Source organism: Alternaria infectoria (assembly GCF_024043175.1).
Source record: "Alternaria infectoria strain BMP 0036 chromosome Unknown scaffold_5, whole genome shotgun sequence".
Classification (NCBI taxonomy): domain Eukaryota; kingdom Fungi; phylum Ascomycota; class Dothideomycetes; order Pleosporales; family Pleosporaceae; genus Alternaria; species Alternaria infectoria.
This window is the reverse complement of record NW_026250694.1, coordinates 1,641,437-1,662,686: the sequence shown is the minus strand read 5'-3', so window position 1 is coordinate 1,662,686 and position 21,250 is coordinate 1,641,437. Positions and strand designations below refer to the sequence as shown.

The 21,250-nt window shown below is 53.7% G+C and overlaps 7 protein-coding genes and 1 non-coding gene across 8 annotated transcripts; 2 read left to right on the top strand and 6 right to left on the bottom strand.

Moving 5' to 3' along the window:
- On the bottom strand, nucleotides 1-89 carry J4E92_004201. Its single transcript has one exon. It is a non-coding gene; the product is annotated as a tRNA-Asp (tRNA).
- Nucleotides 90-445: 356 nt separating this feature from the next.
- On the bottom strand, nucleotides 446-2,165 carry J4E92_004200 (uncharacterized protein; the record flags this gene model as incomplete). Its single annotated transcript, XM_051495592.1, has 2 exons — nucleotides 446-1,926; nucleotides 1,976-2,165. 2 exons carry the CDS (start codon nucleotides 2,163-2,165, stop codon nucleotides 446-448), a joined length of 1,671 nt encoding a protein of 556 aa, XP_051354611.1.
- Nucleotides 2,166-3,344: 1,179 nt separating this feature from the next.
- Nucleotides 3,345-3,789, bottom strand: J4E92_004199 (uncharacterized protein; the record flags this gene model as incomplete). The annotated part of the gene is made up of 2 exons (XM_051495591.1): nucleotides 3,345-3,713; nucleotides 3,784-3,789. 2 exons carry the CDS (start codon nucleotides 3,787-3,789, stop codon nucleotides 3,345-3,347), a joined length of 375 nt encoding a protein of 124 aa, XP_051354610.1.
- A 1,140-nt stretch (nucleotides 3,790-4,929) lies between these two features.
- On the top strand, nucleotides 4,930-7,191 carry J4E92_004198 (uncharacterized protein; the record flags this gene model as incomplete). The annotated part of the gene is made up of 3 exons (XM_051495590.1): nucleotides 4,930-5,238; nucleotides 5,284-6,630; nucleotides 6,691-7,191. 3 exons carry the CDS (start codon nucleotides 4,930-4,932, stop codon nucleotides 7,189-7,191), a joined length of 2,157 nt encoding a protein of 718 aa, XP_051354609.1.
- Nucleotides 7,192-7,530: 339 nt separating this feature from the next.
- J4E92_004197 (uncharacterized protein) lies at nucleotides 7,531-11,336 on the bottom strand (the record flags this gene model as incomplete). The annotated part of the gene is made up of 2 exons (XM_051495589.1): nucleotides 7,531-11,307; nucleotides 11,331-11,336. The coding sequence occupies 2 exons, from the start codon at nucleotides 11,334-11,336 to the stop codon at nucleotides 7,531-7,533; spliced, it is 3,783 nt and encodes a 1,260-aa protein (XP_051354608.1).
- A 422-nt stretch (nucleotides 11,337-11,758) lies between these two features.
- Nucleotides 11,759-13,295, bottom strand: J4E92_004196 (uncharacterized protein; the record flags this gene model as incomplete). The annotated part of the gene is given in 2 exon segments (XM_051495588.1): nucleotides 11,759-13,278; nucleotides 13,292-13,295. The coding sequence occupies 2 exon segments, from the start codon at nucleotides 13,293-13,295 to the stop codon at nucleotides 11,759-11,761; spliced, it is 1,524 nt and encodes a 507-aa protein (XP_051354607.1).
- A 1,385-nt stretch (nucleotides 13,296-14,680) lies between these two features.
- J4E92_004195 (uncharacterized protein) lies at nucleotides 14,681-15,400 on the top strand (the record flags this gene model as incomplete). The annotated part of the gene is made up of 1 exon (XM_051495587.1): nucleotides 14,681-15,400. The coding sequence occupies one exon, from the start codon at nucleotides 14,681-14,683 to the stop codon at nucleotides 15,398-15,400; it is 720 nt and encodes a 239-aa protein (XP_051354606.1).
- Nucleotides 15,401-15,635: 235 nt separating this feature from the next.
- Nucleotides 15,636-20,453, bottom strand: J4E92_004194 (uncharacterized protein; the record flags this gene model as incomplete). The annotated part of the gene is made up of 7 exons (XM_051495586.1): nucleotides 15,636-15,909; nucleotides 15,963-17,893; nucleotides 17,960-18,741; nucleotides 18,792-19,305; nucleotides 19,362-19,588; nucleotides 19,647-20,175; nucleotides 20,229-20,453. 7 exons carry the CDS (start codon nucleotides 20,451-20,453, stop codon nucleotides 15,636-15,638), a joined length of 4,482 nt encoding a protein of 1,493 aa, XP_051354605.1.
- Nucleotides 20,454-21,250: the final 797 nt, after the last annotated feature.

Here is a 21,250-nt window from a genome sequence, read left to right as displayed (position 1 = left end):
CTCTCCAGCGGGGAATTGAACCCCGGTCTCCCGCGAGTTGTCTTTTGCAAGATGACAAGCGGAAATACTGACCACTATACTACTGAAGATTGATCAACTTGATAGTTGAGTAGGTGGTTGATGGCAAAATTCAAAATTTGTGCATATATAATGTAGCAATTGTGGCTTCAATGCCGTAAGCTGCTGGTTTTGTCCTGGCTATGTATTGGGTTGAGGTTTGTTGGAGATGTTGGTTAGGCAGTGAAAATCCGTATGGTGGGGTATTCGGGTTGCAGCGGCGATTGGATCCGAGTCAGCGATTGACCCATGCAAGAGCAGATTGTCACGCATCTTCACAATAACAGACTCATCACACTGTACGCATGGCATGCACATAGATTGTTTGTTCAACACTTAGATTTATATCTATTCTGCCTTTATATCACCGCATTCTCAGGGCGCGCATCTAAAACTCCATGCTGCCCATACCAAGACCCCTCCTGTAAATAGTGCCAGTACCAGTGAAGTTACCAGTCTGCGTAACAAAGTTCTCAGTGCTGCTAAAGTCCTTGATATGACCAAGAAGAATCTCCAACATGCGGTACGCAACACCGGGCGTGTAACCAGGCAGCTCGTGACCAGCAAGACGGGCAGTGTAGAACATCATACCGCGCTCCGCAGTCCAGTAGCCCTGGTAGCCAGCACCCGCAAGCGCACCACCGTTGTACTCAGGGTGGTAAGGCGCGTACAGAGGGGTGGTGGGGTACTCGGAGAGACCCTGGGCGCCGTTCCAGGTCATGTTCTGGATGGCGAAGAGGGTTCCGTTTGTGCTGAGGAGCATGTCGAGGTCGCCGGAACCGATGATGGTGTTGTTGGTGTACTCGATGACGCGCTGGAGGACGCCGTTGTTGGCGGGGCCGGGGGATTGGTCAGAACCTTCGTCGTCGCCGTTACCGAAGACGTTGGTGTTGGTGCACTGGAGCCACTCGGTGCTGACGTTGGCGTGGAGTGCCATCTTGACGTCGGTGCGGTTGAAGTAGATCTCGGCGCCTGGGGGCGAGTAGTCGCCGGTGTTGACTATGCCGAGCTGGGAGTATGGGTGCGGGCATGTCTCGGTGATGTGGTAGATGTTGAAGCAGGGGTTCACCTCGAGGATGGCGGAGTAGAAGTTGTCGAACTGGTCGCACGTGTAGTTCTCCGAGCTGTATGGGTCGGGGAGAACGGGGAAAGCGCCCTGTGGTGGGGGGAAGGTGAAGTACTTGTCCATGTAGTCGGTGTAACCGCACTCCTTGTGGTGCTGGGTGATCTGCTCCATGAACGTGTCGTTCAGGAAGAGCAGGTTCTGCCAGAAGTTGACGAATGGGAGGAGGACAACCTGCTGCTGGATCGTCTCGTCACCAATGATGGGGTCGTTGATGGAGATACCGGCAAGGTTGAAGTACTTGTCATCATCGGCAGTGATGAAGCTGTCGGCAATGTAGGGGACGTAGTAACCAGCGTATGACTCTCCGGTGATGTAGGTCTTCCAGTTGTATAGTCCGAAGAGGTCAATGAAGCTCTTGTAGAAACCACGGAACTGGTTGCCGAGCTCAACCTCGTCGGTGATGTTGGGGGTACCTTGCGAGTAGCCAACACCTACGGGCTGCTCAACCCAGAGCATGTTGGTGAGGTTGGTCCATGAGTAGGGGTTCTGGACTGGGGCGAGGGTGCCAGATTCCCAGGTGAACGGGCCGTTCTCCGTAAGGAAGCCGCTGAGCGAAGAGCATCCTGGGCCACCGTTGAGCCAGATGACAACCTCCTCAGGGGTTTGAGCCTGAGTGGAAGGGAAGAACCAGAAGAAGAGCTTTCGCGTCTCCTCTGGGTCATCCGAGATGGGCAGCAGACCAGCGTAGCTCTCGCCAATGTCAAAAGGAACCTCTGGAATACCAGTACCGTTGACAGCGAAGGCTATTGGCTTATTAGTCTGATGTATGACAGTATGACAATAAATACTAACACTCAGTCTTGTTGGTCAAGAAGAAGCTCTCGGCACGCCTCTGGATCTCGGGATGCTTGAAAGCCTCTCCCGGCATGCGCCTCTCGACAGCAGGCCTGACCTTCTCAAACACACCACGCTTGTGTGGCGAGCTTCCAGCAAGGGCTGTAGAAGCACACAGCAAAGAACCAACCACTGAAAGGAGCTTCATCTTGGAATTGACTGATGAAAGCGGCTGTGAGCTGGCACGAAAGAACCGGGCCCAAGGCGAGTATTTGAACGTTTGCTACGTGACGGCATTGCGGTATACAAACCCTTGCGCTTACCCCGGAAGAGCAGGAGGTTGGCGGAGGCACCAGCAAGGCTCGGTAATAAACCTCGCAAACGCCACTTTCCGGGTCGTGCAGGGCATACTATCGCGTTGAGATTCGTAGCCGAAGGGCGAGCACCAACGAGGTATGCGAGATGACGCAGTGCAAACAGAAGCACCACCTTAGGCACCTTCCTGAAGCAGGACTATACGAAGATTAGACCGAGACTTTTGCATGATGTTTGGCGTTGATTCGCCGCGGCTCTGTTTAGCGCATTCATTGTGCCCAGACCAGCTCAGAGTGTAAGCCTCGGAAGCGGATGCTTGTCGAGGCTTGGTCAAGCTGGTGGATCGACGGACGATAGCACGGCTACCGTAGGTACATGGACGACGACAAGCGGCATTTTGTTGGTATGTCTTCGTAATGCGAGTTACGAAAGATTCATGTTGCTATCGCATAGCGGTGACCGTGATGGTGACGGTGTTGGTACCGCGCCGCGTGGGCGCGTCATCAGGCCCAAGTTCAACCCGACGAGGCGGGCCGAAGCTTGTTAAACTTCAGGGTACTGTTGAGGCGGGGAAATGAGAAGTCAGCAACACGAGTTACGGAACTCAAGGTCAAACGTCATGGGCCGAATGGAAAGTGTAAGTGTTGCGCGTTTTTGAGGTTGTTAATATGAGAAGGGCCACGCGGGCGAACCGAACGATTGCTGACGGTCGCGTGTGCACTGTGCGGTCGTGGCGGTGTTGCCCGGCAAGGCTACCTAGGTATGCTACACAGCCAGTCCTTCTTGTAGCTATCCCTTCATCGTCGGTACCCGAACGCCAACTCTAGCTTGTCGAAGTTGGAACGATGCGCATCGTAATTGGCGATCAACAGAAGGTCTGAAGGCGCCGGAACTGGCATGATGTCGTTGCCCAAGACATGTAGTGGCCTTTGACATGCGGTCGCACCTCGTGAGGCGTCGGCCTTGAGCAACGCCGCCATGCGCCACCACGCGCCAACAGCCGTCCCCATCTGACTACATGCGGGTCGGAAAGCTTGGTTTCTATCTGGCTTGTCTATCCTGACAGCTTGTTCTAATTGTCCACAGGTCGCAGGAAGTTCATATCATCGAGTAGTTCTCTGGCATCCTCTGCCTTGTCCTCTTCCTGCTTGTCTGCGCCCACACCGATGCTCAGATCTACCAGTCCGTCTGCAGGCGGCGAGAACTGGCGCAGCTTGACGCCGCTCTCCGTAAAGATCTTGGCCGTCTGGTCATCCACGAGGTAGCCTTGGTTATAGACGACCTCGCTGATACCAACTTGTGTTATCTTGACGCTGCAGGTCAAGCAGGGGCATGTGTTGCAGTATAGGATGGCGTTCTCGCCGATGCGGTCGCGGCCGGCTTCGAGGAGGGCGTTTTCTTCGGCGTGCAGGCAGAGGCAGGTGGAGAGGCCAACACCTCCCTGTGCGGCGTTGTTACAACGGGGGCCTGTATGTTGTTAGTCTATGTCGTGGGGATTCCCGAGTATGAACGTACATCCACCCTCGTTGCAGTTGGTCATGCCACGTGGGGTACCGTTGTACCCGGTGCTAATCACACGCTTCTCCCGTACTATGCAGCAACCGACTCGTCGCTTCATGCAGTTGCTCCTGCGCGCTGCCAGGTCTGCCAACTGCATAAAGTATTGATCCCAGCTTGGCCGTACACGGGCCTCGTCCATGAGGTCCAGGAACAGGATGGCACTGCGCAGGGAAGCCATGTCGGACGACGAGTTGAGTAGCTTCAGCTGTGCTCTCTGACAGAGGGCGCTTAGGCCTGTTCTGGGAGCAAACAAGTGCTTGTCATTGCGTAGAACGAACTCCTCGAGGGTAGGCGGTGTGTGGTCAGTGGCAGCACATCGGGCCTTGAACCGCTGCCATCGCACACTGACAGGCGCATCCACGCTGACAAGGAGGAAGAAAGGACGCCTGAGGAGGGCATCAACGACCGTTTCGTCCCATATGTCCGTTGTAACGAATCGTTCTCTCCATCTCAGCGTGACGAAGTCGAGTAGCGAGTCGATGTTCGGGAAGGTATGCTGTGCGTCTACGGACGACTTGACCGGCGAAGGAACACGTGTGTTGGAAGCTGACTTCTCTTCTGGAGGCGTCTCAGCAGTTCGGGCCAGGCGTAGGCGGGTGAACTGGTGCTCCTCAACGAGGTACGAAGCTATCGACGACTTGCCCGCGCATATTCCTGTGCCCTGTCAGCCTCGTCTCATGTGATCTCGGACGGTGCTTGCCTCCGCACAATCCAATAAGCATAGCGATAGATGTCGTCTAGATGTGCTGTATCCCGGGAACATCAAGGGCGGAGTCGTGGATCGAATCTCGGATTGCTAACAGCGGCTAGGCGCGTGGTCGGCTGCAGGAACGCGTCTAGCGTGGCGGGGCCTCGCCCAGGGCCTCAGGGCTGGACCCATGACGGCGCGCGGGGTGAAGCGTGCGGCTGCCTCAGTATCACTGGGACATTCACTGTCACATGCAGCCGCCCTTGACAGCTGCACGTGTATTGCTTTTGCGTATGACTGCCATCATCATCGCCTGCTAGGACACATCCCCTGCATACTACATCTCCGCCTCGCCACGCATCCTCACTCCGTCTCATCGCAACCCCACCATCTGCTATTACCGCCCACCATGTCCACCCTCAAGTTTGCGCCCTGGCTGAGTGATGTCGACGTCCAGTTCTATGCCGCTCTCGCACACATCAAAATCAACCATGACAAACTCGACGACTCTGCGCGCAAGGTGCTCGGGCTGTACGAAGTCCGTCCTGGGGAGCACTCGTCGCGATCTATGCGAGTACAGATACACCCGAATGCGCTGACCTCAGACGATACCCCTCCCACTTTCTGCCGCGCCGAAGGCATCATAAAGAACTGCAACACCATAGAAGACTACAAAAGTCTCGATCGCGCCGCCATACTCGAGCGATGCGCCCAAACAGTACGTCCATCATCTCCCTCTGCGATGAAAACTGACGCGGCATAGATATGGGACGCCATCCACGACGGCTCGATATACGAATGCCCCTCTCTCCTCTCCTCCTTCACAGCCATCATCTTCGCCAACCTCAAGAAGTACAAGTTCACATACCACTTTGGCTTCCCCGCCATACAGTCAGATCCACCGTGGAAGCAGATTGGGGAGGCGACAAGGCTACACTCTAGGGAGACTACATACTTGGTAGACGCGGTGCAGACGTGGCGATACAGCTCAGACGTCCGCCAAAGAGGCTTCTTCCTAGCCAAGCGCATACAAGGTGGCGGAGATCCAGAGGAGAGGCCAAAAACACCCGTCTCACCCTTGGAAGAATTTGGATACACATGGTCCATAGGCAGACTGGAGGCCTACGAGAAGGGCTTCTTCGACAAGGTGGATAGCAAAGATCGCTTCATATGTTTCGCCGACCCCTCCACATACGAGACCAACCCAGGCTGGCCCCTTCGCAACTTGCTCGTGCTGATGCGAAATCGGTGGCACTTGAACGACGCTCAAATCATGTGTTATCGCGACACTCACACACGACGTGATCACTCCAACTCGTTGATCCTGCAGCTACGGTCAGACCCAATACCCGAGGCAGCGCCCACCTCCGAAACACCAGACACTCGCCCACAGACACCCAAGTTACCCAAAGTAACCGGCTGGGAGCGGACAGAATCAGGCAAGCTGACATCGCGCAACGTGGACCTCTCCGAATACATGGACGAGCGCAAACTAGCAGATCAGGCTGTGGACCTCAACCTCAAGCTGATCAAGTGGCGGATAGCGCCTACCATCGACCTGGACGTCATCAAGAACTGCAAGTGTCTGTTGCTCGGAGCGGGAACATTAGGCACCTACGTCTCAAGAACGCTGATGGGATGGGGTGTAAGAAAGATCACATTCATCGACAACGCCACAGTCAGCTTCTCCAACCCCGTACGACAGCCTCTCTTCAACTTCAACGACTGTTTACAAGGCGGCGCAAAGAAGGCCGAAAGAGCGGCAGAGGCTCTGCAAGAGATATACCCAGGTGTCGACGCTCAAGGGCACGTCATGGAGGTACCGATGCTGGGTCACCCAATGACCGATAGCACGAAGACAAAAGCCGAGTTTGAGAAGCTACAGAAGCTTATCAGCGAACACGACGCCATCTTCCTGCTCATGGACACACGAGAGAGTAGATGGCTGCCAACCGTCATGGGCAAAGCCTACGGGAAGATCGTCCTCAACGCCGCACTAGGCTTCGATACCTACGTAGTCATGCGCCACGGCTTGAAGACAACGCAAGAAGGAAGGGGAGAAGTAGAACTAGGATGCTATTTCTGCAACGACGTCGTCGCACCCGCAGACGTAAGTACCCATCCACACTCCCCTCTAATCACTTCACCCAGCTAACTGCCCACACAACAGTCCCTAAGCAACGCAACCCTCGACCAACAATGCACCGTAACCCGCCCCGGCGTCGCCCCCCTCGCCTCCTCACTCCTCGTCGAACTCCTCATGTCCATCCTCCAACACCCCTCCCAAGCCCGCGCAGCACCCCCCTCCGTCCAACCCAAAAACAACACTGCCCCCACACCCGCACCCTCACACCCCGCTCTCCCACCACCCTTCCAACACCCCCTCGGTACAATACCCCACACAATACGCGGCTACCTCTCCACCTTCTCGAACCTGCAAGTCGAAGGCAAACCCTACGACTGCTGCTCAGCGTGTAGCGATAGGGTGCTTGAGGCGTACAATAAGGATCCGTGGGAGTTTGTTGCCAGGGCGTTGAATGAGCGGGGGTGGGTCGAGGAGATGAGTGGGTTGAAGGAGGTGCAGAGGAAGGCGGATGAAGCGGCGGCGGATATGGATTTCGAGGAGGAAGAGGATGAAGGGGGGTTGGATGAGGAGGGGGAATTGCTATGATGTGTTGGGATGAGAGGAGAAGAGGTGGATTCAACATCAGCGCTTTTCCTTTGTAGTAAAATACCCTGTTATCGTGTATATGTAATTTTCGAAATGTGCATAAAGAAACTTGAATAGCAAAGATGTAACTGCATTGATACCAGCAAAACTACAAAATACCGGGCATATACCATACCAAGTAGCCAACCGAACGACAAAACCACCCAAAGGCCTCCCAATCTGATCCAAGCCCATCCAATTACCCACCCCCATGTCATGCATATCCACCCTTACGTGTATCCAAAGAGTCCCCTCGCCATATCCCTGTCGCGATACATATATCTCTACATAACAGTATGGTCACAAGAACGCAGGCGTATCCTCCCTAACCAAAACCAACCCGCCCCTCAGACTCTGCTTCCCCGCGCTTCCACCCGGCGACAATGCGTTCTCACTCTTTCTCTGCCTTAAGAACTTGTCGGCCATTCGCTGGCCAGGCGTTACATTGCCATCCCTGCATCCGTTCCCAGGGCTTTCACCGCCAAGCACACTTTCAATACCCCTCCCAACAGAAACTCTGGTCTCGGGATACGGTTCCTTGGTCATGGCCAAGGAACTGGTCGAAGTCTTCAGCGTCAGCGCTGGGCGGCGGAGCTCTGAGCCAGGAAGTGGGGAGTATTGATCCAGATCGATGACGGCGGGACGACCTGTGTTGTTGGTGCCGCGGAGGTCGAAGGCGCTTCGTGGTCTACGAGCGAGCTTTTCGGGAGACATGGGCCGTAACGTTGCGCGAATACGGGGACGGAGGGGCGTTGTCATTTCTGCTGGACTAGCATTCTTCTTTGCCGATGGTGTTTCAAGGGTATGAACGTTGGTGCTGGGTGAGTTACGGCGGGGCGTACACAGTAGTTGCTGGGAGTTTGGTCGCGTTGATAGACCTAGCGGGGAGATAGCGGAGCTTTTGTGACTGCGGAGGGACGGAGGGGTGACATTCTCCTTCCGCGCGGGGCTCCTCTTCAGGGTGGTGATTGGTATGCGCTGTGTGGTTTCGTTCGTGGCTGGGGCAGATGTATTGGTGGTAGCTTTGGGATCAGGCGTGGACTTGGGCGAGGGTTGGGATCTGCCTGGCGCATTTGTCTCGGTGGCCAATCCAAGGACGTTACTACTGGAGCGTCGACCAGTATCAAGGAAGGAGAATCGGTCATTTCTTGGAGGCAATTCTGGTGTTTCAAGAGGCGGGCGCGATCCAGGTGCGTGGCCTTCGGGTGTTGACAGTAGATGCTGCCTGTTCGAAAGAGACCTTGATTCGGGCTGAGAGTTTTTGATGAGTTTCTCAGTATCACCAATCTGTCGGAGTGAGGTATGATTGCCGTCGCGAGTGCTGATGTGCGACGAAGACTTCTCCGCGTCTGACTTCGCAGCACGTGCGCCATCGTCACCGCGACGCTTAAGATCTTCTGCGCGAGTAACAGTCAATTCAGTTTTCTCATTTGTATCCTCGGCATGCGGTCGCGGCGTGGGAATATCGAGCGATCCCCTAAGAACCACCGTCGTGTCTTCGTGTTCTGTGTGTGATGTATGGCTCGAATCCGGTCTAAGTTTCTTTGATGGAGTGGTATACCGATCATGAATCCTCAGATCTTCTTGACTAGTGAGCTCCATACCAGAGATCTCATGCGACAGCCAAGCTCTCCAGTCACGACTAGTTCGAGTAGGTTCGCGCCGATGAGGAGAAGGTGTGCCTACAACGTAGCTTCTAATCGACCGACTAGTTGAAACGACTGCTGAGCCGCCGTCCTGAGATTGCTCAACCTCACCAGGCCCTCCGAAAGACATGACACTGTCATTAGGAAGGATGCTGACGCCATCTGTGTTTCGTGAATAGATACTGGGAGACATTGGCGTCATGGCAGTGTGAGAAGCTGGTGACACGGATACTCTAGGCGAAACAGGCAGTCTTCGTGGGAATTGACCAGCCATGCCACGAGCGCCCGGCGCAACTTCTTTGTCATCTTGTACAGCCGGTTTCGTGAAGTCATCATTCCGTTGAACAAACGATGCGACATCGTAAGTTCTGCCAGTTTCACGCGGGAACTGGACGTGCTCTGCCCCGTCCAGAGGAGTCTTCCAACGGTCTTTAGCTCTCTCTACACGCTTCTCAATTTGCGATGCCGTTGGAGTAAACATCTGGACGGCGCAATTGCGCTCAGCTCCATCACTATCGGTCTGTGTATCATCAGACTCAGGCGTGCTGCCCGACGAAGGCATCGTTTCCTCTCTTCGATGCACTCCTTTCGTGCCATCGACACGACTGGTAGGGCCTGGATCAGGAGATGAATGTTGTCCGATGGGTGTGACTGTGCGGATGGTGGATCTGATCGCCCGTCCAAAAGATCTGATCGTGCTGGTCTTGCTCTGAGTGCTTTGGGATGTGGCCGGTCGTCGTGATGGTGGTCGCTGTTCTAGATCGATACTGCTGCGAAGGTTTCGACTTCCACTGGAATGCAACTCTCGTGTATGAGAGAACAGCTTGGTAGTACTGGACTCAAAAACATCGCTTTCTGCGCCCGGTGTTCGTTTGGCAGGGCTTGAAGACTTTTGTGATTTTGACGATCCTATCTCTTTCATCAATGCAGAAAAGACGCGTTTGGGATCGACAGGCGTCAGTGACTCTTCAGTGAGGATCTCCATGGGCATGGGATCGCGGAAAGCGGCGAGAGGTGGGAGTGGCAGAGACTTCCTTCTCGAAGCACTTGCAGATGCCGCACGGTCTGCCTCGCTCCCAATGCTATCTTTAGACTCATGGATAACGGTCATTCGCTTCATGGCACGTTGTGTCAGCGTGTCGCTGGTGGTAGTAGTCCCCCAACTTGTAACTCGAGAAGCTGATACGTTTGCAGCATTAGCTTCGCTATGAAGACTCCGATTGCTTCGTGCACTTCCGGTGCTGTTGCTTCTGGATCCAGATCGTAGAAATGCGGGGTAAGCGCCTTCAAGTGACGGTGTCCGAGCACGAATGCGTTTCAATGTTTCTTCGTTAGGCGGAGGAATACTCAGTCCGTCTTTCGCGGTGGGTGGACTGTAGTGCGCAGTATGGAAGTAGTCGCGGCTGGCATCGATCTGCTGGACAGGAAGATTGGTGGACTTGCCCGACGTGCGCCGGAAGACCTTCTTAATTTTGCTTTTGAGGGACCCGGAGAACGACCTCTTTTCCTTGATCTCCTGGGGTGGCACGAAGTCGCTCAAGGTAAGATCCGCCGTCAACTCGTCGGGTGTTTGCTGATAATCTGTAGAGAAAGATTGCGCTTCCGACGCGACACGCTTGCCCTTGTCCTTCCCTTTGTCTTGTCGTTTCTTGAAGGGCGCTAGAAACATCGACGGCTTGTGCTTCACCGCCTTCTGCTGAAAGTCTTGTAGATACTCATCTCGTACTTTGTCAAGCGTAGTGTCAGGTCCGACTGTGACCGGCATACGCGGGCCTGCCAGTGGTGACGGCCGAATCGTTCGAGAGGGTAGAGGTATTGGCGAGGGTTCTGATGCCGGGCTGATGCTTGCCACAGGTGGTGTTGTAAGATACTTGGACGGCGGCCGAGCAATCGGTGATCCCGTCTGAACACTGCTTGCGTAGTACATGGAACGCGCTTTCCGTATCTGCTGCGAGGTAATCGAGGACGAAGCACTCTGTCGAAATGACTTTGGCTGGGAACTCGGTCTAACATTCTCGCTGAACGTGATCGAAGGCTGCGTCGATAGATACCGCGGTATGGAAAGCGACCCATGGACGCTGGGAGTAGGATAGAAGGGCGGAAATTGCTCTGTGTTCTGTTCCGTAGAGTCTGCTGAAGCCTGTGACAGGCGTTGTGCACTTCTCGTCTGCTCGGCAGTCGGACGCTGCAAAGACCGGAAACTCGAGTCGCGAGGTGGAAAGTGGCTGCCCTGGGAGGTGAGAGACTTGCGGCTGGCGTTGCTCTTCGATCTCGCTAGCTCGACACTACGTTTTGCGTTACGGTCTGCCGCATCTTGAGCCTGCGCACGAGCAAAGGCTGCAGTGGCTGCAGCTAGGGCCTGCTGTTTGATCGCATCTAGATCCAGCGGTTCGGCGATGGAAGTGGGACGTTTGTGGACGGTCGAGGCAGACTTAGACCGGCGGAGTCGAGTACCTGCATCGCTATTCGCACGAGCAAGCATCGGAGTGGCAGGATAAAACTGTGGTTGCTGGAGTAGTGCGGTAAGAGGGTGCGGCCAACTTAGCGAAGCAGTGCTAAAGACGTGTTGACGGCATGTAGCAGAAACAGCGGTAATGAAGCACGGCCAACGGAATGGTATGAGGGGTGATGCATTCGGACATGTGGGAAGAAAGACACAACAGCCAAATGTTGTTGCGGCAGTTGCAGTCTTGTACGTCACTGCCTATGCTGTGGAAGAAGCGGCGACTTGAGGCCTCGCATGGCAGGAGATACCACTGTCTCTGGAACGCGCCTTCCCGGGAAAATATTACCATTTTGATAAGATGGCATGTGCCCCACATTGGAAAGAAAGCCTTCGCAATCGGGCATGAGAAGTCAAATTGTCCGCCTGTATATTGTGATCATGGCAGGTCTCTATGCCTGGCGAGTTCCTCGTGGTCCAGCGCACTCGTGCGTATCTCTTCCTCGTCCTCGTCATGCACTGGCACATAAGACGGTTCTTTATCCCCCACGTCAATATAGTTCGTTACGATAGTCATGAACGCGAATACCACAACGGAGATCAAGAAAGGCAAACCAAGCCAGGCGCCGCCAAGACCAATACCCACCTGGAACAGCTCGCTCAGCAGTGGGCCCGCGATCATGGCGCCAATACTTTCTGCAATCGCAATGGTGCTCATGAGTTTGCCAATATCAGGACTCGACTGACCGCCCACAACATGAATGGAAACAGATCGCATTGCAGCGGTGTAGCCAGTTCCCATGTTGTAAATGAGAAGCCCAATGATCAGAAGTGAAGGATGCGCGGCAATACCCATGACGAAGAAGGCAATGGTAGTAAAAGCTATGGATCCGCGTGCGATCCAGAGATCGGCCCAGTGTGCAGGGAATCGCAGCTTCTTCAAGAGGAAGAAGTTTGCTAGTGGGATCAAGATAGTGACAGCCACCAAGTTGGTGGCTGCGCGGAATGAGAGCAAGTAGGCGGCCTTCTTGATCTCCCAGTTGTAACGCTTTGAAGCATAACGGACCAAGAGCGAGATGCACTGTCTGCCCAGTCTATTGGCCAAGAACGTAAGGACGACCAAGCTCAAGGTCCAATCGCTCCTCAGGAAGTGCACTGCATCCTGGAAGTTGCGGAGTTGTGCTCGCAGCGAAAAGTGGCTGGTTGTAGGCGTGGGCTGTAGCTCGAAGACCTGGTCTCCGCTGTCCTTGGGTTCAGGCAGATCGCGCAGGTGCAGCGTCTCGGGGACGAACAAAGCCACAACAACCCCCATAAGCTGTATCGCTAGTGACAATAGCAGAGGCAGCCAGTTCCCGCTCTCCATCAGCCTCGCTGCCATTATCGGTGCCAGCATTTCTGCAACAAGGACACAGGCCGTCAGGTATAGGAAGACCGTCGTTCGCTTTTCTGGAGGTACGATGTCGGAGATCATCGTTACACCGATAGCCATGGCTACGATTGGACCGCCGCCGATGATCGTGAAGGCGCTCGAGAACCACGTCAGCTGTAAAGGGAGAGAATTGAAGTAGGCTACCCATACGTTAGCATATGTACAAGATTCGTGCAATGCCGTCTTACTTATTATCATCACCCAGACGAAGGCAAGGTCCAACCCGACCAAGCTTGCTGTGACGATCCACTTCCGCCCTACTTTGTCTGCCCAAGTGCCATATGGTACAGCCAAAAGAATGCCCGGTATCGCGCTGAACATGTCCTGCCAGCCAAAAATGGTGGCGAGTCTCTGCTGCACCACATCCACCTTGCACAGCTGCTCTGGTATGCTTCCGTCGCCATCGATCACCGAAGGGTCTTGTTCGCGGTAGTACTTGAGACATAGATTCTCCTCAAATAGACGTGTCAGAGGTGGCTCGGCAAGGTAGGCACCCACATCGACGACTGCGACGATGATGAAGATGAGCACTACGAGGAGTACCCATGGCTTCTTGGTCGATTTGTGCGGTGGAAGAAAGTCCGGTTCTGTCGGGGTTAAGAGGGTCTCGTCTTCTTCGAGGGATTCTCGTGGTAGATCCAAGTGTAATGCCATTGCGATAGCTCGTCAACGTACGGCGGGAGGAACGAAGGGGGGCGGGTATGTGGCTGACGCGCATGCCAATGGCGCGACGGTAACAAAGAGAAAGGACGCAAGGAGCAAGCTGCAAAAGTCAGTGATACCTATCGTTAGCTGGATATCATCGTGAGAGTGTTCATGGGTTTGTAGGGCGCGCTCTGGAATATGAGACGGCCCCGGGGCTGTGAAACGAGTCCGCGATTACTCTGGGCATCCCGACGATCTTTCCAACGCCGAGTGTTGTGTCGCGTCACGGACACGGCCGGGGTTATGTCAGCAGCGAAGTTTAGCCGGTCAGATAATACCCCGCCGCCCGTCTTGATTACTCCGCGAACAACACCATACATTAAGATTCTGTTAGGTCCAAAGTTTATTGCTGAAATAGTTTCGGTAATTATTAGTTGGTCGTATGGAGGGACCGACATTGACACTTGAAGAACGCATTTGACTCAGATCATTTTTCGCACACATCCTTCACTTTGCTACGTCTCTAAACCACAGTCTCCTCAATGCAAGATTTGTCGTAATATCAGACAGAGCTTTGACCGAGACTCGGACGTTTGTGAATAACCGGCTTTCTTAGAGCGTTTGCTATAGTCAGTCGCATGCATCATTTTCTGCGGAGCGCTGCCGCACCGATTCTATGTCAAACTGGACCTGATGTAGTCCCCTGACTTGACGTGAATGAGGATACAAACGGCAATGAGAGAATTCTTTCACATGCAAGTGGCCCCTGACGTCTTCTTTGATATACTGATAGATCCTCATGAGCACACTGAACGCAATTGCTGATTAAGTCGGGTACAAAGAGGGCTCAAGTGTGCGTTTGCCAGTGGACCATCGCTCTCACACTCTCAACTATACTGGATATGGGCCCGTTGGTTATATATCGATCGCGTCATCAGTCTCCTCCTCGCCTTTGACTTGGCCTTCTCCTTTACCTTGAGCAAACGCTTTTGTCACAAGGACATCATGGCAGGTGAGCTCGTGTCTCGGACTAGGGCCATATATAAGGATCCTTTACCACCACTAGACTTGGACTCCTTACCTACACCTCAAGGCTCCACCGCCTGACATACCTCGCTATATCATCATCTTCCTTCCTATATCGGAACCACCACCCAGAAGCTATACACACAATAATCATGTCTAGCTCCAACAACCCCAACACCACTGGCAACCTTCAAGTCCACGGATTGGCTCATGTCCGTGTACCCGATGACGCCAACATCGCCGTCTGGCACATCCTTTGCAATGGTAATGAAGTTCACTCTCCTCATTGTATCCACCAACTCTAACTGTGCCATCTCTTTAGGCCCTTTCACCGTCGACATCGCCGCCGAGTCCAGTACACCAGAAGCCAATCCCGGTCGCCCCCAGTTCCTTAAAGGCATCACTTTCAACGCCGAAAAAGAAGAAGAATGGAACAACACCGTCCTTCCCTACATCCGCCTTCTGACTTTCACCGTCGCCTCTACCACCGACACCTACTTCATCGGCGATATGCTGCAAGTCCTTCCCGACATTGACAAGAACATCCTCAAAGTCGACATGAACGGCTTTCACTGGTTCTCCGGCATCACCGACAACCGCAGTTCAAACCCGTATCTCGCTCTCGCTTCAAGTCTGCCTGAACTGCAAGAAATGGCTTTCACTCTGCATACGTCGACGATTACAGATTCCATGTTCGGTGAGAGGCAGCTTCAAGAGTTAGAACGGGTGGATCCTGAGAGGGCTAAGAGAAGGGTGACGAGGTCGGTTGCGGATATTGTTCGGAAGTACGGGATGAAATCCATCTTCGACAACAAGTCCCTGAAGCACCTCCGTCTGGTGTATATCAAGAGCGACATGGTGGCCGCCTACACTGTTGACGGCGACCCCGAGAATGTTATCGCCGGTATCAAGAATTGGTTGCTACAGGGCTTCAGGAACCAGGGCCAGGAGGTCGTGGTGGAGCTTTCACGTGCGTCTTGATTTCTGTGGAGGATCTGGAGTCTGATTGTATATATTATGGAAGTGTGATACCATGAAGACCTCTTGGCTTCTTCATAAATATAGAGGTGGAAACAAATAAACACAGTCTGCTATACCCCAACGCCTTTTGGCTCCGATGTGATGACAAAGGAAATGTTTTGTATACCCGCAGACATATGTGCAAAGAAATGAACTCGTCACCCCATTATCATTATGTATATGTCCAGTTCTGTGCCTACCGCGATACGGTGTTTATCGCGTCATCGTCATCGTCGTCCTCTACGTCTCCTCCTCGTGCGGTGTCCTCGTAGAGGCTCTTGAACCAGCTCCCTTGGCGGTCCAACAGCTTGTGCGGGCAGCCGTACTCGACGAGCTGGCCCTTGTTCATGACGACGACCTTGTCGAAGTCAAGTATGGTGTCGAGCTTGTGCGCGACGGTAATGAGGGTGTGATGTGGGAAGCGGGAGCGAAGAAGGCGTTGGACGTGGGCGTCGCTTGCAGCATCGAGACTAAGCGTCATTGTTAGTATTGAGAGAGCGGGATGGAATGTGCGATGACTTACTTGCTGGTGGCTTCGTCCATGACGACCACGGTGGATTTGTCCTTCTTGAGCATGGCGCGCGCTAAGCAGAAGAGCTGGCGCTGTCCGTGCGAGAAGTGGAGGTCTTCAACCTCGACATCTAGCGGATGCGCGTACTTGTCGACATCGCCCTTGGACACAATGATGTCCCAGAGCTGGACATCTTTCAGCGCGGCCATAATGGCCTTGTCATTCGACTCTCTCAAAGGATCGGCGTTAAGGCGGATCGAGCCGGGCAGTAGGTAAGCGTCCTGAGGTAGGCCGATGAGGCGACTGCGGATGGTTTGACGAGGAATGCGGGTAAGAGGTACGGAGTCGATGGTAATGCTGCCAGACGAGAGCTCGACCATGCGGAAGAGTGAGAGCACTAGCGACGACTTTCCACTACCGGTGCGACCAACGATGGCGACCTTCTCACCAGGGTTGATGGAGAGTGAGAAGTTTGAGATGACGGGCTCACCGGGTCGGTGGTATGCTTCGATGCTTCTGAACTCGATCTTGCCCGCGCTTGGCCAGTTGGAAGCGGGAATGTGATCTTCGCTCTCATGGTCTTCCGCGATGGCATCGGTGGTGAAGTTCTTGATCCTAGCCACACTTCCGATGTGTGTTTCTAGCTGAGTCCAGAAGGAGATGAGCAGCTTGATGCTTTGAGAGAAGAGTACGACGTTCAGTAGTGCAACACCGACATATCCTGCGCTGAGCTTTCCCTTTAGTGTGACGACGAGGACGATGAGAATGGTGGCAACAGCTGCAACGACGAGGTCCAAGACAAGCGTCAGCCATCGTTGTGCCGCGAAGAGAAGGTAGAAGGGACGCTGGCTGCGGTCAAGCAGCGCCTTGGCTTTCTCTTCGACGAAACTCTGCCATCCAAAGGCACGAATAGTCGCCAAGCCTTCCAGTATCTCGTTGAACTGAGTGTAGAGCGGCGACTTGGCTTCTAGATCGAGGAAGCGGAGTTGACGCGACGTGCGCAAGTAGAACTTCTGTACGAAGAAGACTGCGACAATGACGACAGGGAATGAGATCGCTGCGTAGGGAGCCGCGACGGCGATGAGAACCATTTGTCCGATGACCAGAACGAAAGTGGCAAAGGTGTTCAGTGCAGCGACTGGCAGCTCCATGTCGATCAACATGAGATCTTGGCTGAAGCGATTGAGCGTCACTCCGGTATCGGTGGTGGAGAAGAAGGACATGGGCGATGCGAGCACTGTATCCAGCAGCTTCTTGTGGAATGTGACACCAGAACGAGGTACCATCGTGATAATGAGCTGCCAGCAACTGACCATGAGGAAGAAGAGAGCAAGCCCACCAAGCATGGCGTAGATGCCCAGCCAGTAACCGAGTCGCTCGTTGGGGTGGTTCTCGTTGTACTCAGCCCACATCTTCACCCAAACTGTTGGGAACGAGATACCGAAGATAAAGATGACAATGGAAATGATGAAGATGATCGTCGGGATCCAACCCACAGTGCTGATGTAGTAGAGGTAGATGGCTGTGTCTCCAGTGCGGCGGTTCGCTTCCGCTTGGACGTCGTCCTCTGTGAGCTGGGCGTCGGTGACTTGACGCTCAGTGTATCGTGGCGGCTCTTCGTAGATGTGCTTCTCTGGGCGGTAGTCCCAGTCGGCGCGTCCAAGATCAAAGCCTGATACATAGCCTCCTGACTTATTTAACTTCTCGAAGGGGCCTTGTTCCGAGATGCTACCGTTGCTGTCGAGAGAGACGATATGATCACAGTAAGGTAGACGTTTGGCTGAAGAGGATGCAACAAGAACAGTGGTTCTGCATCGCTTCAATAGCCCCTCATAGCCGAAGAGGCTGTGCCAGATGCGGTTCTCGGTCTGGCCATCGAGACCGCTAAGGCAGTCATCGAGGATGATGATGTCTTTTTGGGCGTAGACTGCTCTGGCAAGCGCCTGGAAACGTACAGTGGTTAGTAATGTCCAATCATGAAAAGAGGGGTGAGTGTTGGTGTGTCTTACAATTCGTTGGCTCTGGCCTCCGCTCAATGCGATACCCTTGCTGCCGATCTCGGTTTGATCACCCTGGGGTAATTGCCGGAGGTCTTCATCTAACGCGCAGCTCCGAACAACCGATGAGTACCACCGATGATCAAATACTGCTGCACCGATAATGCTCTCCTGCACTGTGCCGTTCACATGCCATGGGGTTTGGTCGCACAAGGCGATCCGCAGGGAAGACACCTGCAGGGAGCCACCCATGACGGGCAGCTCTCCTAACACAGCTTTGAGCAGGGTTGACTTACCACACCCTACCGGTCCCACGACCATGGTAATCTTCCCGCGTGGGACGATCATGTCGATGTCCTGCAAGGTACCAGAGGGCTGCTTGACCGGGTCCCATCCGAAGTAGCCGTTCTCAATCACGATAGCCTGAGAGCCGAGCGCGCTGAACTCCTTCACTTCAACAGAGCCGCGGCTCTTTTGAGAAGTTTCGGATCCCTTGATCGACTCACCTGCGAACAACGACGTTGTGCTGCCACCATAGATGGAAGGGAATCTGCGCTGCTCATTTCTCGGAGCTAGTGTCAAGAAATCCTGGATTCTCTTGAACGACCCCACACCTCCCATGAGCGAGGAAAGTGCCATGATGAGAGACCCTAGAGGCTCAGTGAGGAGTGTGAACAGCGATAGGGAAGTGAAGACGGTGGCGGTGTCCAGTGTGCTTTGGCCGTCGCTGTTTTGTGCGATGACCGAGAAGACAGCAAACGCCAAGATGGGTGACACGATTGGCGAGATGTAGGCTATCGAAAGTCAGTGAATGAGGGGAGATTTTGCATGATATAGGACTTACAGAAACCCATAGTCCAGATGAGGAGCTTCCTGAACTTCTTGGAGATGTTGAGCTCATCGACTCGGAGCTTCTGAAGATCATCTCGTAACACTTCAGTGAGACCGCCCATCTTGACACCCTTCATCGAGTTGAGCATAGCGTTAGTCGCTGCGATTCGCCGTTCTATACCTTCAAGCCAAAGTGCTTGACGTTGCATTACCAAGCTGGTGGCTGCTATCGAGCCGAGCAATGAGAGGACGGCAACGCCGATAGGGATAGCGCATGCTGCACCGAGCTGTCGCTCCAGAAGATACATCGCAAGGGTGATTTCAAGAGTATTGGACCATATCTCGTGGCCAGTCTCCATGCCAGTAACAATGCGCTCAACATCAGCGCTCATGAGCGTGATAGAAGATGCAGCGTCCACGTCCGTCAATGTGACTTCTGTCGCCTTGTTGTATAGCATCGAGATGAGACCGCCTCGCATTTGGGTGATGAATCGGAACGTTAGATGCATGTACTGGCCGGTAGAAACCTGCATGGTTAGTTAGCGCAGCTGTCCACGACATGTTATCCCGGTTATATACTGACTGCGATGCCGATGAAGACAATGATGTATGCGCCGATGAGTCCGTAACCGATGTTTGAAGTTTGCGCCGTGTCTTCTTCTTGGGAGAAGAGGACTGCCCTTTCGATCAAGAAGGGTTGGCAAAAGTTGAAGGCGATCAGGAAAAGTCTGGGTGGCACGACTGCCAATATAGACCATTTAAGGTTTCTCAGTGTCATTCCGAAGAGAGAGTGGGCACCAATGTTTTTGACTATGAGCTCTAGCATTAGCGGGTGTGCGGGAAATGTTCAGACGTGATTATGACCTACCTCTTGCCCATGATGATCCAAGCAAATGATGCAAGTAGTCGGCTCGTAGGTGTTTGTCCAATTGAAAAAGGTCTTCGATGTTCAACGAAGTTGAGAATCCTTTTTTGAACAGCGAGTTCAGCCACCAGAAAGTCGCTCGCTTGTACATGCCACTGGTAGCCTCCGGCGGATTGTTGGCGAAGTCCGGCAAAAGGTGTCGGCGCTTGTCTCTTGCTTCCACTATAGCAAGGAAAACCTTCAGTCCCAGGCGGGGTCCGAAGACGGTGGCAACATGCTCAAGCTCTGGGGTGAGTCCGTAGCTGCGGGAACGTTCGATGTCGAATATGCTGGTGAAGAGGAGGTATACTGTGAGGAGGAATGATGGGCGAATGGTTCGCATATGCTCTACGTAGGAGAGACATCCTAGCAACAACGCGCCGACAAAACTGATGGCAGCGGAAGGGAGTTCAGCACGACTGTTGCGGACTTGTCGGTTCGACCAAACAACGAGAAGGGCGAGTTCGAAGCCAGTGAAGACGGCCCATGCTATCTGTGGTGTAATGGTCAGATACCTGAGTGTTGAGCTCGCGATGAAGTACATACCAGTTTAGTGTATAACAAGGTAGACCTAGAGACCTTGGTCTCCTTCCACCACAGTTGGTAGATCCTGAAGGGAGCAATAGCTATCAACAGAGATAGAGGTATGATGGAGAGAAAGATCTCTGAAAAGAGAAGAGTAAAGTCGAACCCGCCACGGCACTCCGCGCCGGCATAGGGACCAAAGGTGTCGTCCGTCAAGGCGCAGTTGCGATCCATACTTGTTGCCATTATGGGCGAGAACCAACTCGTCGACGTTGTTTAGCAACGTAGATGGTGCATCGAGGGAAGCATATAGGGAAGGGACTCTTGATACTATGAGAACCCCGAGAACCCCACAAACGCTTGAGTAGTTCCAATCCCTATGTTGATCATGTGGACGGGTGGCAGGGTGATTATTTCTTTGCTTCCCTGCGTCAGTGTTTCTGACTACTCGCGGCGACGGCTTGGACAAGGCGGTAGCATGTTTGAAGATCCTTTCAGACCAATGCTCCGCAATGCCACACAGACACACACCTCTTCTCTTCCCCAAGAGCTACTAGTAGCGCCTTACGTATTAATTATGAGCTGAACACGGCTTTCAATCGCCATCTTGATGGCATGATATTGAGTTGGCTGGCTGAGATCATCGTCATCTTACACTAAAGCAGATAGCTTGCAGACCCGGAAAGTGATGGTGGAGAATATACCGGTAGTAGGGTGCGTGACTGGCATTTCATAACCTGGTACGGATTTGGTGCATGCAGGTTGCATGCGTCGTGTTGTACACTGTTTGAATGGACAGGGGCATCGCATGGTGCTTGGATTTGGATTAGCCCTGGGTTCCACCCGAATTAGCAGCAACGACAAGCGCCCCTCCCATCACCCTGCGCTTAAAACAGTGTGGTCGGCGGCCCGGGAAGAGAATCCTTAACCTTAATTACTCTACCACGGTGTCACCTTGGCACAGCCGTAGCGCCTGTTTTGTGGCTTGTGGCTTGGAGATCGGCGCTGTCATGCCGACGATCGCACCCGAAAGGCCGTAGCAG